The sequence below is a fragment of the Budorcas taxicolor genome, chromosome 5 (genome assembly GCF_023091745.1).
Source record: "Budorcas taxicolor isolate Tak-1 chromosome 5, Takin1.1, whole genome shotgun sequence".
Classification (NCBI taxonomy): domain Eukaryota; kingdom Metazoa; phylum Chordata; class Mammalia; order Artiodactyla; family Bovidae; genus Budorcas; species Budorcas taxicolor.
Window position 1 is genome coordinate 32,650,083 of NC_068914.1, and position 14,573 is coordinate 32,664,655.

Below are 14,573 nucleotides of genomic sequence, written 5' to 3' on the forward strand. Positions count from 1 at the left end.
TATCTATAAATTACAATGTTTCCTAAAAATAACCATAGCATCAAAACCAAAACACAAATTCTAGCTTTTGAAGTTACATTACCTCTAAAGAAAATTGTCAATTCATAAGTCTCAAATGGACAGATTTCTCCCCTATATAAATTCTGATATAACCTAGTATTTTTGTTAGAACTTCACAAAATCAAAATCTGTGAGGTTTTATGCCAGTACATGACATTCAGTGGAATATTATCTCTTAACAAGACTGCCCTATACTTGCTGCAGTCTAGAAATTGGTCCTATGTCATTACTTTGGAGTAAAATATGGCCAGTTGTGTGGGATGAAGGTTATTAAACATTCAGGATATCAACAGAGCTTTCTCCATAGTGTGAATTCTCTGAAATGGAGTAGGTGCTGAATTGTGGCTCAACATTTCTAATATTCACTTCAATCATAAGGTTTTTCTCCTATGTGTGTTCGCTGATGTACAATAAGGTTTGACTTCTGAGAAAAGGTTTTCTGACATGTGTTACATTCATAGGGCTTCTCCCCTGTGTGTGATCTATGATGTTTAGCGAGGTCTGATTTACGGTAAAAAATTTTCCCACATTCATTACATTGACAAGACTTCTCTCCTGTGTGAGCCCTGTGATGTACCGTGAGTGATGATTTGTGGCTAAAGGATTTCCCACATTCATTACATTCATAGGGCTTTTCTCCTGTGTGCTTCCTCTGATGCAGAGTAAGTCCTGACTTCACACAAAAAGATTTTCCACATTCATTACATTTATAGGGCTTTTCTTCTATATGTGTTCTCTGATGCACAATCAGAGCTGACTTATGGCAGAAAGCCTTTCCACACTCACTGCATTCATAGGGTTTCTCCCCTATGTGAATTCTCTGGTGCTGAGTGAGCTGTGATTTCTGGCAGAAGGTTTTCCCACATTCATTGCACTCATAGGGCTTCTCCCCTGTATGTGTTCTATTATGTTTTGTTAGGTAAGATTTATTATAGAAGATTTTTCCACATTCATGACATTCATACGGTTTCTCCCCTGTATGGATTCTAAAGTGTTGAGATAGGGTTGACTTATGGCTGAAAAATTTCCCACACTCAGGGCATGCAAACGGTTTTTCTCCTGTGTGAGTTCTCTGATGTACTGTGAGGTCAGACTTCAAGCAGAAGGTTTTCCCACATTCGTAACATTCATAAGGTTTCAAACCTGTATGAATTATCTGATGCCTGGTAAGTACTGACTTGTGGTAGAAAGTTTTCCCACATGCATTACATTCATAGGGTTTATCTCCTATGTGAGTTCTCTGATGCTGTGTGAGATGTGACTTCTGACAGAAAGACTTCCCACACTCAGGACATTCAAAGGGTTTCTCACCTGTATGAGTTCTCTGATGTACTGTAAGGTGTGAATTCATACAGAAAGATTTCCCACATTCATAACATTCATAGGGTTTTAGTCCTGTATGTGTTCTCTGATGTTTAGTGAGGTCTGACTTCTGATAAAAAGTTTTCCCACATGCGTTACACTGATAGGGTTTCTCCCCTGTATGTGTTCTCTGGTGTAACGTGAGGGCTGACTTGTGGCTGAATGCTTTCCTACATTCACTGCATTCATACGGTTTCTCCCCTGTGTGTGACCTCTGATGTTTAGTGAGGTTTGATTTCTCCCAGAAAGTTTTTCCACACTCCTTACATTGAAAGTTTTTCTCTCCTGTGTGAATCCTCTGATGTCGAGTGAGGTGTGACTTCTCCCAAAAAACTTTCCCACATTCATTACATTCAAAGTGCTTTTCTCCTTTACGAGTTTTCTGAAGCTGTGAGAGGTAGAACTTCCTCCTGAAATTATTCCCACTTTCGCCATATTCACAGTGTTTCAAATGTGCCCCATGATGTTTTAAAAGAGAGGACTTCACACATAAGGATGTCCCACAATCACCAAATTCATAGTGATTTTCCTTTGAGGGAGTTGTCTGATGGAACAATAAGGATGAGCTATCACAGAATCTTCTCCCATATTCATCATAGGCACAGTCATTCTCTTCAGTGATCTCTGTCTTGTATGTACTGAGTACTACCTTTTCATTGAAGGATTCTCGATGTATGTTATATTCAAAATTTTGCTCTAAAGTTTGAATCTTCTCAAGCTGAACAGAATCCTCATTATGACTGACAATTTTTCCACTTCTAAAATATTCATTTTTTTCTTTAGTATGAGTTTTCTCATGTTTAATACTGAGTAGCAATTTTCCACAGGCATTAAATTCATCAGTTTTTTTCCCCAGAGAGTTTTTCTTATCGATAACCAATTCTGAAATATAGTTGAAGCTCATTCCACATGAGTCACACTGACAGAGTATTTTTCTGTAAGGAAAAGAATCTGTGTCCAACTCAAGTGACTTTCCTAGTACATTACCTCGTTCTTTAGTCAGCCTTTTGTTATTGATCAATACAACTTCCCATACATGTTTAGGCTGGTTTTCTTGGCTTCTTTCTTTCATGTGATCAGTTTTCCAGACTTCTAGAAACAAGAAAAATTTATCTCACCATATGAAAATCAACACATTTCTTATGGAATGAGACCTACCTACAAATGCCCTACTTTGCTGGTAGCTGATTTTGACTTGTTATTTAGTCTCCAGGGATGAAGGTAACTGTAAGTATGTCGATTTTTCTATTTCTAGAGTTTCAGGTGAAAAAACAAAAACAACAAAGAAACAGCCCAGAAGAGTGGAAAAGGAAGAGTAAACTGTTCTTAGAAAACATACATTTGGTTTTGAGACATTCCTTAGTATGTCCGAGGAGTAAGAGCAACTCTTTAAATCCGAACCTCTCCATGAATTCTCCAAAACACTTATGGTTAAATATAAGGAGAGAAAATAAAATTACCAACAACACATTACTTGGGCACAACTACAGAATACTATTAACTTCAAATCACCATTAAGTAAGTAAATGAATATTCAAATACAAAAGAATCTGAGATTAGAGTTTCAATTTTCAGAGGTATGCAGAAAGTCACTTAAAGACTGATTCTCTGCATATCACATACTACCTTGTGTTATAAATACAAGTAAAAGATGAGACAGAGAACTTAGAGATGATTAAACACAAATATCACAGTAATCCAAGTCTATACCCCAATCAGTAATGCTGAAGAAGCTGAAGTTGAACAGTTCTATGAAGACCTACAAGACGCTCTAGAAATAACACCCCAAAAAAGATGTCCTGTTCATTATAGGGGACTGGAATGCAAAAGTAGGAAGTCAAGAGATTCCTGGAGTAACAGGCAAATTTGGCCTTGGAGCACAAAATGAAGCAGGGCAAAAACTAACAGAATTTTACCAAGGGAATGCACTGGTCACAGCAAACACCCTCTTCCAACAACACAAGAGAGGACTACACATGGACATCACCAGATGGTCAATACCAAATAAGACTGATTATATTCTTTGCAGTCAAAGGTGGAGAAGCTCTATACAGTCAGCAAAAGCAAGACTGGAAGGTGCCTGTGGATCACATCATAAATGCCTTATTGCCAAATTAAGACTTAAATTGAAGACAGTAGGGAAAACCACTAGACCATTCAGTTCAGTCACTCAGTCGTGTCCGACTCTTTGCAACCCCATGAATTGCAGCACGCCAGGGCTCCCAGTCCATTACCAATTCCCAGAGTTCACTCAAACTTACATCCATCGAGTTGGTGATGCCATCCAGCCATCTCATCCTCTGTTGTCCCCTTCTCCTCCTGCCCCTAATCCCTCCCAGCATCAGTGTCTTCCAATGAGTCAACTCTTCACATGAGGTGGCCAAAGTACTGGAGTTTCAGCTTTAGCATCATTCCTTCTAACACCCAGGACTGATCTCCTTTAGAATGGACTGGTTGGATCTCCTTGTAGTCCAAGGGACTCTCAAGAGTCTTCTCCAACACCAGAGTTCAAAAGCATTAATTCTTCAGCACTCAGCTTTCTTCACAGTCCAACTCTCACATCCATACATGACCACTGGAAAAACCATAGCCTTGACTAGATGGACGTTTCTTGGCAAAGTAATGTCTCTGCTTTTCAATATGCTGTCTAGGTTGGTCATAAGTTTCCTTCCAAAGAGTAAGCGTTTTTTAATTTCATGGCTGTAATCACCATTGCAGTGATTTTGGAGTCCAAAAAAATAAAGTCTGACACTGTTTCCACTGTTTCCCCATCTATTTCCCATGAAGTGACAGGACCAGATGCCATGATCTTCGTTTTCTGAATGTTGAGTTTTAAGCCAACTTTTTCATTCTCCTCTTTCACTTTCATCAAGAGGCTTTTTAGTTCTTCTTTGCTTTCTGCCATAAGGGTGGAGTCATCTGCATATCTGAGGTTATTGATATTTCTCCCGGCAATCTTGATTCCAGCTTGTGCTTCTTCCAGCCCAGCGTTTCTCATGATGTACTCTGCATATAAGTTAAAGAAGCAGGGTGACAATATACAACCTTGACGTACTCCTTTTCCTATTTGGAACCAGTCTGTTGTTCCATGTCCAGTTCTAACTGTTGCTTCCTGACCTGCATATAGGTTTCTCAAGAGGCAGGGCAGGTGGTCTGGTATTCCCATTTGTTTCAGAATTTTCCACAGTTTACTGTGACCATTCAGGTATGACCTAAATCAAATCCCTTATGATTATACAGTAGAAGTGACAAATAGATTCAAAGGGTTAGATCTGATAGAGTGCCTGAAGAACTATGGACGGAGGTTCATGACACTGTACAGAAGGCAGGGATTAAGACCATCCCTAAGAAAAAGAAATGCAAAAAAGCAAAATGGCTGTCTGAAGAGGCCTTACAAATAGGTGATAAGAGAATTGAAAGGCAAAGGAGAAAAAGAAAGGTATACACATTTGAATGCAGAATTCCAAAGAAGAGCAGAGAGAGACAAGAAAGCCTTCCTCAGTGATCAATGCAAAGAAACAGAGGAAAACAATAGAATGGGAAAGACTAGAGATCTCTTCAAGAAAATCAGAGATACCTAGGGAACATTTCATGCAAAGATGAGCACAATAAGGACAGAAATGGTATGGGCCTAACAGAAGAAGAATATATTAATAAGAGGTGGCAAGGACACAAAGAAGAACTATATACAAAAAAAGATGATTGTGTGATCACTCACTGAGAGCCTGATATCCTGGAGTGCAAAGTCAAGTGGGCCTTAGGAAGCATCACTACGAACAAAGATAGCGCAGGTGATGGAATTCCAGATAAGCTATTTCAAATCCTAAAACATGGTGTTGTGAAAGTGCTGCACTCAACATGCCAGCAAATTTGGAAAACTCAGGAATGGCCACAGGACTGGAAGAGATCAGTTTTCATTCCAAACCCAAAGAAAGGCAGTGCCAAAGAATTTTCAAACTACTGCACAATTGCAATCATGTCACATGCTAGCAAAATAATGCTCAAAATTCTCCAAGTCAGGCTTCAACAGTATGGGAACTGTGAACTTACAGATGTTGAAGCTAGATTTAGAAAAAGGCAGAGGAGCCAGAGATTAAATTGCCAACATCTGTTGCATCATCGAAAAAGCAAGAGAGTTCCAGAAAAACATCTACTTCTACTTTACTGACCACACCAATGCATTTGCCTGTGTGGATCACAACAAACTGTTCAAAATTCTTAAAAGAGATGGGAATACCAGACCACCTTACCTGCCTCCTGAGAAATATGTATGCAGGTCAAGAAGCAACAGTTAGAACTGGACATGGAACAACAGACTCATTCCAAGTCGGGAAAGGAATACGTCAAGGCTGTATATTGTCACCCACCCTACTTATTTAACTTATAGGCAGAGTACATCATGAGAAACTCTGGACTGGAAGAAGCACAAGCTGGAATCAAGATTTCCAGGAGAAATATCAATAATCTCACATATGCAGATGTTACTACACTTATGGCAGAAAGCAAAGAAGAACTAAAGAGCCTCTTGATGAAAGTGAAAGAGGAGAGGGAAAATGTTAGCTTAAAACTCAACATTCAGAAAACTAAGATCATGGCATCCAGTCCCATCACCTCATGGCAAACAGATGGGGAAACAATGGAAACAGTGACAGGCTTTCTTTTCTTGGGCTCCAAAATCACTGCAGATGGTGAATGCAGCCATGAAATCAAGACACTCACTTCTTGGAAGAAAAGCTATGACAAACCTAGACAGCATATTCAAAAACAGAGATATTACTCTGCCAACAAAGGTCCATCTAGTCAAAAGCTGTGGTTTTTCCAGCAGTCATGTATGGACGTGAGAGTTGGATCATAAAGAAACCTGAGCGCCAAAGATCTGATGATTTTGAACTGTGGTGTTGGAGAAGACTCTCGATAATCCCTTGGACTGCAAGGAGAGCAAACCAATTACTTCTAAAGGAAATCAGTCCTGAATAATCACTGGAAGGACTGATGCTGAAGCTGAAACTCCAATGCTTTGGCCACCTGATGTGAAGCACTGACTCCCTGGAAAAGACCCAGATGCTGGGAAAGATTGAAGGCTGGATGAGAAGCGGGCAAGAGAGGATGAGACGGTTGGATGGCATCACTGATTCGATCATATGAGTTTGAGCAAGCAAGCTTGGTGATGGACAGGGAAGCCTGGCGTTTTGCAGTCCATGGGGTTGCAAAGAGTCGGACATGACCGAGCAACTCAACTGAACCACAAATAAAATTACTCCTAGAAAGCAAAAGTTCCATTGTCAGTGGGAAAATATTGAATGATATCTCAGTTCTGATAAAGGTCAGACTACTAGGAAACCCAAATGAATGGACCTGGAATAATGAGCAACTAAGGAGGCAAGAGTTGGTAAAAATGGTAAAAAAAGACTAAATGACTTCAGGAGTTAAATTGCAAAGAATCTGATAAAGACTGAATTACTTCCCCCCTCCCAAATTCATATGTTGAAGTCTTAATCCCCAACATGGCTGTACTTGGAGATAGAGCTTTATAGGAAGTAGTTAAGGTTAAATGAGTTCATAACAGTAGAGCACAAATCCAGTGGAAATTTTATCCTTATTAGAATGAGGCAAGGACAACAGAGTTCACTTGCTCTTCATGTGCTGCAGAGAAAAGGCCATGTGAGGACAGTGAAAAGCTGCCGTCCACAAGCTGAGGAAAGAGACCTCACCAGAAACGAATGCTGCTGGCACCTTCATCTTGAACAACTAGCCTCCAGTACTGTGAGAAAATGCATTTCTGCTCTGTAAGCCGCCCAGTCTATGGTATTTTCTTAGAGCAGCCCAAGCATACTAATAGACCAAAGAGAAAACAGACTTGAGTGAAAATTTCACAAATGGCAACAAAAAAGGCATTAAAGCAGCAAAAATAATAACCAAAGACTAAAAAAAAGAAAAAGACAGAAAGAATGTGTAGACTCTGGATTTAAAAAGATAGTCTAAATGCTGGTGGGAATATAAGTTGGTGCAGACACTATAGAAAACAGTTAAGAAGGTTTCTCAAAAAGCTAAAAATAGAGCTGCCATATGATTCAGCAATCCCACTGCTGGTAATATATCCAGACAAAACCATAATTCAAAAAGATAAATGCACTGCTATGCTCATAGCAGTGCTAAGACATGGAAACAACCTAATGTGCATCAGTTGATGAATGGATAGAGAAGATGTGGTACAGATGTATGATGGGATACTGATGATGCTAACGCTAAGTCACTCCAGTCATGTCCAACTCTGTGTAACCCCACAGACGGCAGCCCACCAGGCTCCCCCATCCCTGGGATTCTCCAGGCAAGAACACTGGAGTGGGTTGCCATTGATGGGATACTACTCAACCATAAAAAAGAATGAAATAGTGCAATTTGCAGCAACATGGATGGACCTGGAGATTATCACACTAAGTGAAGTCAGTCAGATACAGCAAGACAAATACCACACAATGTCACCTATATGTGGAATCTAATATACAATGCAAATGAACTTAACTACAAAAGAGAAACAGACTCACAGACATAGAGAACAGACTTCTGGTTGCCAAGAGTGAGGGAGAGTGGGCACGGATGAAGTGGAAGTTTGTGGTTAGCAGGTGCAAATTATTATATATAGAGTGGGTAACAACAAGGTCCTACTATACAGCACAGGGAACTATATTCAATATTCTGTGAAAATCATAATGGAAAAGAGTATTAAAAAATGTTTATATACATAACTGAATCACTTTGCTGTATAGTCACAAAACAACACTTAAATCAACTGTATTTTAATGTAAAAATAGATTTAAAAATACAGAAAAGCAAATGGAAAAAAAAAACTTGTAATTTCACCATCCAGAAAAGTAGTAGGAGCAAAAATATAATAAAATTAAAACAAGACTGTATGTACGATTGTAGTCTTTAAAGAGAAAGAATAGAAAATAATGGGATGAATCTAAAATTAAAAACTATAATCTAAGAAAAGGTTTCCCTAGTGGCTCAGTCAGTAAAGAATCTGTCTGCAATGTGGGAGGACCTGGGTTCGATCCCTCAGTTGGGAAGATAACCTAGAGGAGGGCATGGCAGCCCACTCCAGTATTCTTGCCTGGAGAATCCCCATGGACAGAGGAACCTGGAAAGCTGCAGTCCATGGGGTCGCAAAGAGCTGGACACAACTGAGTGACTAAGCGTACACACAACACAATCTAAGAAAACCATACAAAGATAAAAGACCTAATCCACATATTCAAAAGGACCACCATGAAACTTGGAATGACTGAGCTGGAAAAGTCCTCTCTAAGACATACGTTAATAAAACTAAAAGGAAGAAAAATCCTCTGGACAAAAAGACTTATGTCTCAACAAACACTAACATGGAGGTTTGGCCATAGACTTCATCACCAATAAACAAAGCAAAGCTCAGTGGAGCATCATATTTTAGAAAAGAAAGTGGGCTTTATCATTTATTTATATTCCTTTAAGTAGCAAGGCTATGTAAAAAGGTTTAGATAGTCACAAAGTTAGGTAACAGTGTAATCACGAAACCTTCTAGAAGTGCAGAAACTTAGAGCAACCAAGATCTTTCAGGAAACACTGGGAGAAAAACAGAACAGTAAATACATTTAACTGAAGATCTAAGACCAAAATAAAGATGAAAACAAGAACAGAATAATATATAAATGTTATATATTCTAATGAAGCAGAAATAATTTAATAACTGCAGGAAACAGGAGAGAGAAAAGCAGGAAATAAGAATAAACTCACAAATAGCCATGTAAATAATGAAGACTTCCAGATGTTGAAGATTTCCTGATGCTAGATTTAGAAGAGGCAGAGGAACCAGAGATCAAATTGCCAACATTCGCTGGATGGTAAAAAAAAGCAAGAGAATTCCAGAAAAACATCTACTTCTGCTTCATTGATTATGCTAAAGCCTTTGACTGTGTGGATCACAACCAACCATGGAAAATTCTTAAGGAATACCACACCATCTCACCTGCTTCCTGAGAAATCTGTATACAGGTCAAGAAGCAACAGTTAGAATCAGACATGGAACAATGGACTGGTTCCAAATTGGGAAAGGAGTACATCAACACTGTATGTTGTCACCCTGCTTATTTAACTTATATGCAGAGTACATCATGCAAAATGTCAGGCTGGATGAAGTATAAGCTGGAAACAAGACTGCTGGGAGAAGTATCAATAAGCTCAGATATGCTCAGATATACCACCTTAATGGCAGAAAGCGAAGAAAAACTAAAGAGCTTCTTGATGAAGGTGAAAGAGAGTGAAAAAGCTGGCTTAAACCTCAACATTCAAGAAATTAAGATCATGGCATCTGGTCCCATTACTTCATGGCAAGTAGATGGGGAAACAATGGAAACAGTGACAGACTTTCTTTTCTTGGGATCCCAAAATCACTGCAGATTGTGCCTGCAGCCATGAAATTAAAAGATGCTTGAACCTTAGAAGAAAAACTACAACAAACCTAGAGTGTATTAAAAAGCAGAGACGTTACTTTGCCAACAAAGGTCTGTATAGTCAAATCTATGGTTTTTTCAGTCATCATGTACGGATGTGACAGTTGGGACCATAAAGAAGGCTGGGCACCAAAAAATTGATGCTTCTGAACTATGGTGTTGGAGAAGACTTTTGAGACTCCCTTGGACTGCAAGGAGATCAAACCTGTCAATTCTAAAGGAAATCAACTCCGAATATTCATCGGAGCGAATGATGCTAAAGCTGAAGCTCTGATACTTTGGCCACGGAATGTGAAGAGGTGACTCATTAGAAAAGACCTTAATGCTGGGAAAGATGGAAGACAGGAGGAGAAGGGGACAACAAAGGATGAGATGGTTAGACAGCATCACTGACTCAATGGACATGAGTTTGACCAACCTCCAGGAGATGGTGAAGGACAGGGAAGCCTGGTGTGCTGCAGTCCATGGGGTTGAAAATTGTGGAACATGAGTGACTGAACAACAAAATTTTATTAAGGTATGTCTTAAGACTATTCTAGGTACATTTTCCCACGTTTCTAGTGGTCTCTTTGAATATGTGAAATAGGGCTTCTTTTATTTTTGCAGTTTTCTTAGCTCAGAAGTTAAAGAAACAGAAAGCCAAAAATTGAACAAATTAAGTAAAAAGGCTGGTTCTTTGAAAAAATTCACAAAAAAGGCAAATCACTGACTAATTAACAAGTGGGAGAAATCACAACTACACAAAATAAGAAATGATAAGGGAGAAGCAATCATTGAAACAAGGTGTATTATCTTAAAAGGCTATTTTTGCACAACTTGCTACAAATACATTTGGAAGAGAAGAATAAATAATTTCTTGGGAAAATATAGCTTATCAAAGTATACCCTGGTAGAGACAGAAAATATAAACAGAAAAAATGTCCACATAAGCGACAGAAAATAGCAAGTTTGTCTAAGCAGTAGAATGAGCACCTCTAAAATTCTGATCTAGATTCACAAATTGTTGAAGTTTTGCAGCCATGCTTTATCTTTCTCTATATAAAGCCTTCTTAAACATTAACTATTTTAAATTCAAATATCATGACCCATTACTTCAAATACATCAGCATTCTATCTTCTAAGAATAAAATATGGTCACATTCAAGGAAATTATACCCTGATAATATATTATATGTTATACAGGCCATTCAGGAAGAGCAGCATCTCTGAAAATATTATGTGCTTTTCACCTATATAAATCCCTTCCTTTCACTGTAAAATTCTCCAAAGGCAGAGTGTTTAATGAAAGAGGTTTAATCAAAAATCTTTCTTTAAAAAATCTCCGTACATTCTGAAATTTACCAATGTCCCTTTGACTTGTTTTTTCACTCTAAATTCCTAAATTTCACTCTAATTTCCTAAATTCATCCACAGTTACACATAGATATATGATTCCCCTATTTGACGGATAGTCTGGTTGACGATCTAGTTTTTCTGTTATTATGAACAATATAGACATTTCTCTATACATCTGGTGACTACTTGGAAGTGTCTCTAAAGCAGTGTTACTCAAAAGTTGAGAGTTGTATATCAATGCCAGTCAATATGATGTATGTAACAAGTAGGTGATAAGATAAATACATAGAAGGCAACCATTTAGAAACTTTCACATCACTCTCAAAGAGTTTTAGTGAGGTAGACATGAAGAGTCAACTGAATACACTCAAACTATACAGTTTGATGCGTTCTGATGCAATAATATATATGAATAGGTTTATTTCTGGGTTCTGTATTTTGCTCAACTCCTCTATGTGTCCTTGAGGCTAACACCGCACTGTCTTCCTTACCATAACTTTATAGTAACTCTTGAAATCAGGCAGTTGTTACCCTACAAGTTAGCTTTTATTTTTCAAAGCTGTTATTCTAGCTCCTCTGAACTTCTATATGAAGTTAGGAATCAGCTAGTCAATTACTCTAAGAAAGCCTGTTCGGACTTGGATTGGAGTTGTTCTGAATCTACAGACTTTTTTACTGAGAAAAATCTTAACGATATTGAGCACTTGGATAATGACCATATATAAAAGTATGTATGTCAAGACATGAAGCTATCTCTCTCCATTTATTTAGGTATTAAATTGCCCTCTGCAATGGTCTATAATGTTCAGTGAGCTCTTTCACATCTTTGCTAGATAGGTCAGCAAAAAAATATTGTTCATGCTGTTGCAAATAAAACTGATTTTTGTATGCTGACTTTCATCTTGCAACCTACATGCACTTAAAAGTTCTAGCCATTTGAAAAAAATTCTACATAACTATCTTTTGGTGAATAGACAGTTGTACTTCTTTTTCCACTTCTGCCTCCTTTTCTTTTTCTTCCCTGATTGTACTGGCCAGATTACATTATGTTACTGAGTATGAATGGACTACCTGTCTTGCTCCTGATATTGTTTAGGAAATTATTCAGTTTTAAAATATTAAGCACAACATTAGCTGATTTTCAATAAGAGGCCTTTTGTCTTATTTTCACTTGAGAGTCTTAATCTGGAATGAAAGCTGAATTTTGTCAAATGTTTTTCCTGTATCTGCTAAAATCATCATACAAGCTTTTATTTTTTTAAATGTAAGTTTCCATGTTACTCTTTCCATACATCTCACCCACTCCTTCCCTCTCCCCATGTCCGTAAGTCTATTCTCTATGTCTGTTTCTCCACTGTTGCCCTGTAAATAAATTCTTCAGTACCATTTATCTAGATTCCATATGTATATGTTAGAATAGGGTATTTATGTTTCTCTTTCTGACTCACTTCACTACGTATAATAGGTTCTAGGCTCATCTACTTCATTAGAACTGACTCAGATATGTTCCTTTTTATGGCTGAATAACATTCCATTGTGCATATATACCACTACTTCTTTCTTCTTTATCCATTCATCTGTCAGTGGACATCTAGGTTGCTTCCATGTTCTAGCTATTGTAAATCATGCTGCAGTGAACAATGGGATACATGAGTCTCTTTCAATTTTGGTTTCCTCAGGGTATATGCCTAGGATTGGGATTGCTGGGTCATATGGTGGTTTTATTCCTAGGTTTTTAAGCAATCTCCATACTGTCTTCCATAGTGGCTGTATCAATTTACATTCCCACCAACAGTGCAAGAGGGTTCCCTTTTCTCCACACCCTCTCCAACATTTATTCTTTGTAGACTTTTTGATGAGGGCCATTCTGACTGGTGTGATATGACTGTAGTTTTGATTTGCATTTCTCTAATAATGCTATATACAGGTCAGGAAGCAACAGAACTGGACATGGAACGACAGACTGGTTCCAAATAGGAAAAAGAGTACGTCAAGGCTGTATATTGTCACCCTGCTTCTTTAACTTATATGCAGAGTACATCATGAGAAACGCTGGGCTGGAAGAAGCACAAGCTGGAATCAAGATTGCCAGGAGAAATATTAATAACCTCAGATATGCAGATGACACCACCCTTATGGCAGAAAGTGAAGAGGAACTAAAAAGCTTCCTGATGAAAGTGAAAGAGGAGAATGAAAAAGTTGGCTTTAAAGCTCAACATTCAGAAAACTAAAATCATGGCTTCTGGTCCCATCACTTCATGGGAAATAGATGGGGAAACAGTGGAAACAGCGTCAGACTTTATTTTTGGGGGCTCCAAAATCACTGCAGATGGTGACTGCAGCCATGAAATTAAAAGATGCTTCCTCCTTGGAAGGAAAGTTATGACCAACCTAGATAGCATATTCAAAAGCAGAGACATTACTTAGCCAACAAAGGTCCGTCTAGTCAAGGCTATGGTTTTTCCAGTGGTCATGTATGGATGTGAGAGTTGGACTGTGAGGAAGGCTGAGCGCTGAAGAAATGATGCTTTTGAACTCTGGTGTTGGAGAAGACTCTTGAGAGTCCCTTGGACTGCAAGGAGATCCAACCAGTCCATTCTAAAGGAGATCAGCCCTGGGTGTTCTTTGGAAGGAATGATGCTAAAGCTGAAACTCCAGTACTTTGGCCACCTCATGCGAAGAGTTGACTCATTGGAAAAGACTCTGATGCTGGGAGGGATTGGGGGCAGGAGGAGAAGGGGACGACAGAGGATGAGATGGCTGGATGGCATTACTGACTCGATGGATGTGAGTTTGAGTGAACTCCGGGAGTTGGTGATGGACCGGGAGCCCTGGCATGCTGCAATTCATGGGGTCGCAAAGAGTCGGACATGACTGAGCGACTGGACTGAATAATGCACGATATTGAGTATCATGCCATCTGCAAAGAGTGAGAGCTTTACTTCTTCTTTTCTGATCTGGATTCCTTTCCTTTTTCTTCTCTGATTGCTTTAGCTAGGAGTTCCAGAACTATGTCGAATAACAGTGGTGAAAGTGGACACCCTTGTCTTGTTTCTGATCTTAGGGGGAATACTTTCAGTTTTTCACCATTGAGAATAATGTTTGCTGTAGGTTTATCATATATATGGGCTTCACATGTGGCTCAGCTGGTAAAGAATCTGCCTGCAATGCGGGAGACCTGGGTTTGATCCCTAGGTTGGGATCTAGAGCCCCTGGAGAAGGGAAAGGCTACTCACTCCAATATTCTAGCCTGGAGAATTCCATGGACTGTACAGTCCATGGGGTAGCAAAGAATCGGACACGACTGAGCGACTTTCAGTTTCACTT

General features: G+C 38.9%; 1 protein-coding gene across 1 annotated transcript in view; it reads right to left on the reverse strand.

Annotated features, from left to right (window-relative positions):
• Window positions 1–330: 330 nt before the first annotated feature.
• Window positions 331–14,573, reverse strand: part of LOC128047991 (zinc finger protein 33B-like) — a 37,585-nt gene continuing 23,342 nt past the window's right edge. Inside the window, 2 exon segments of the mRNA XM_052640443.1 lie at window positions 331–441; window positions 443–2,514. Of these exon segments, the coding sequence (XP_052496403.1) occupies window positions 331–441; window positions 443–2,514 (2,183 nt within the window).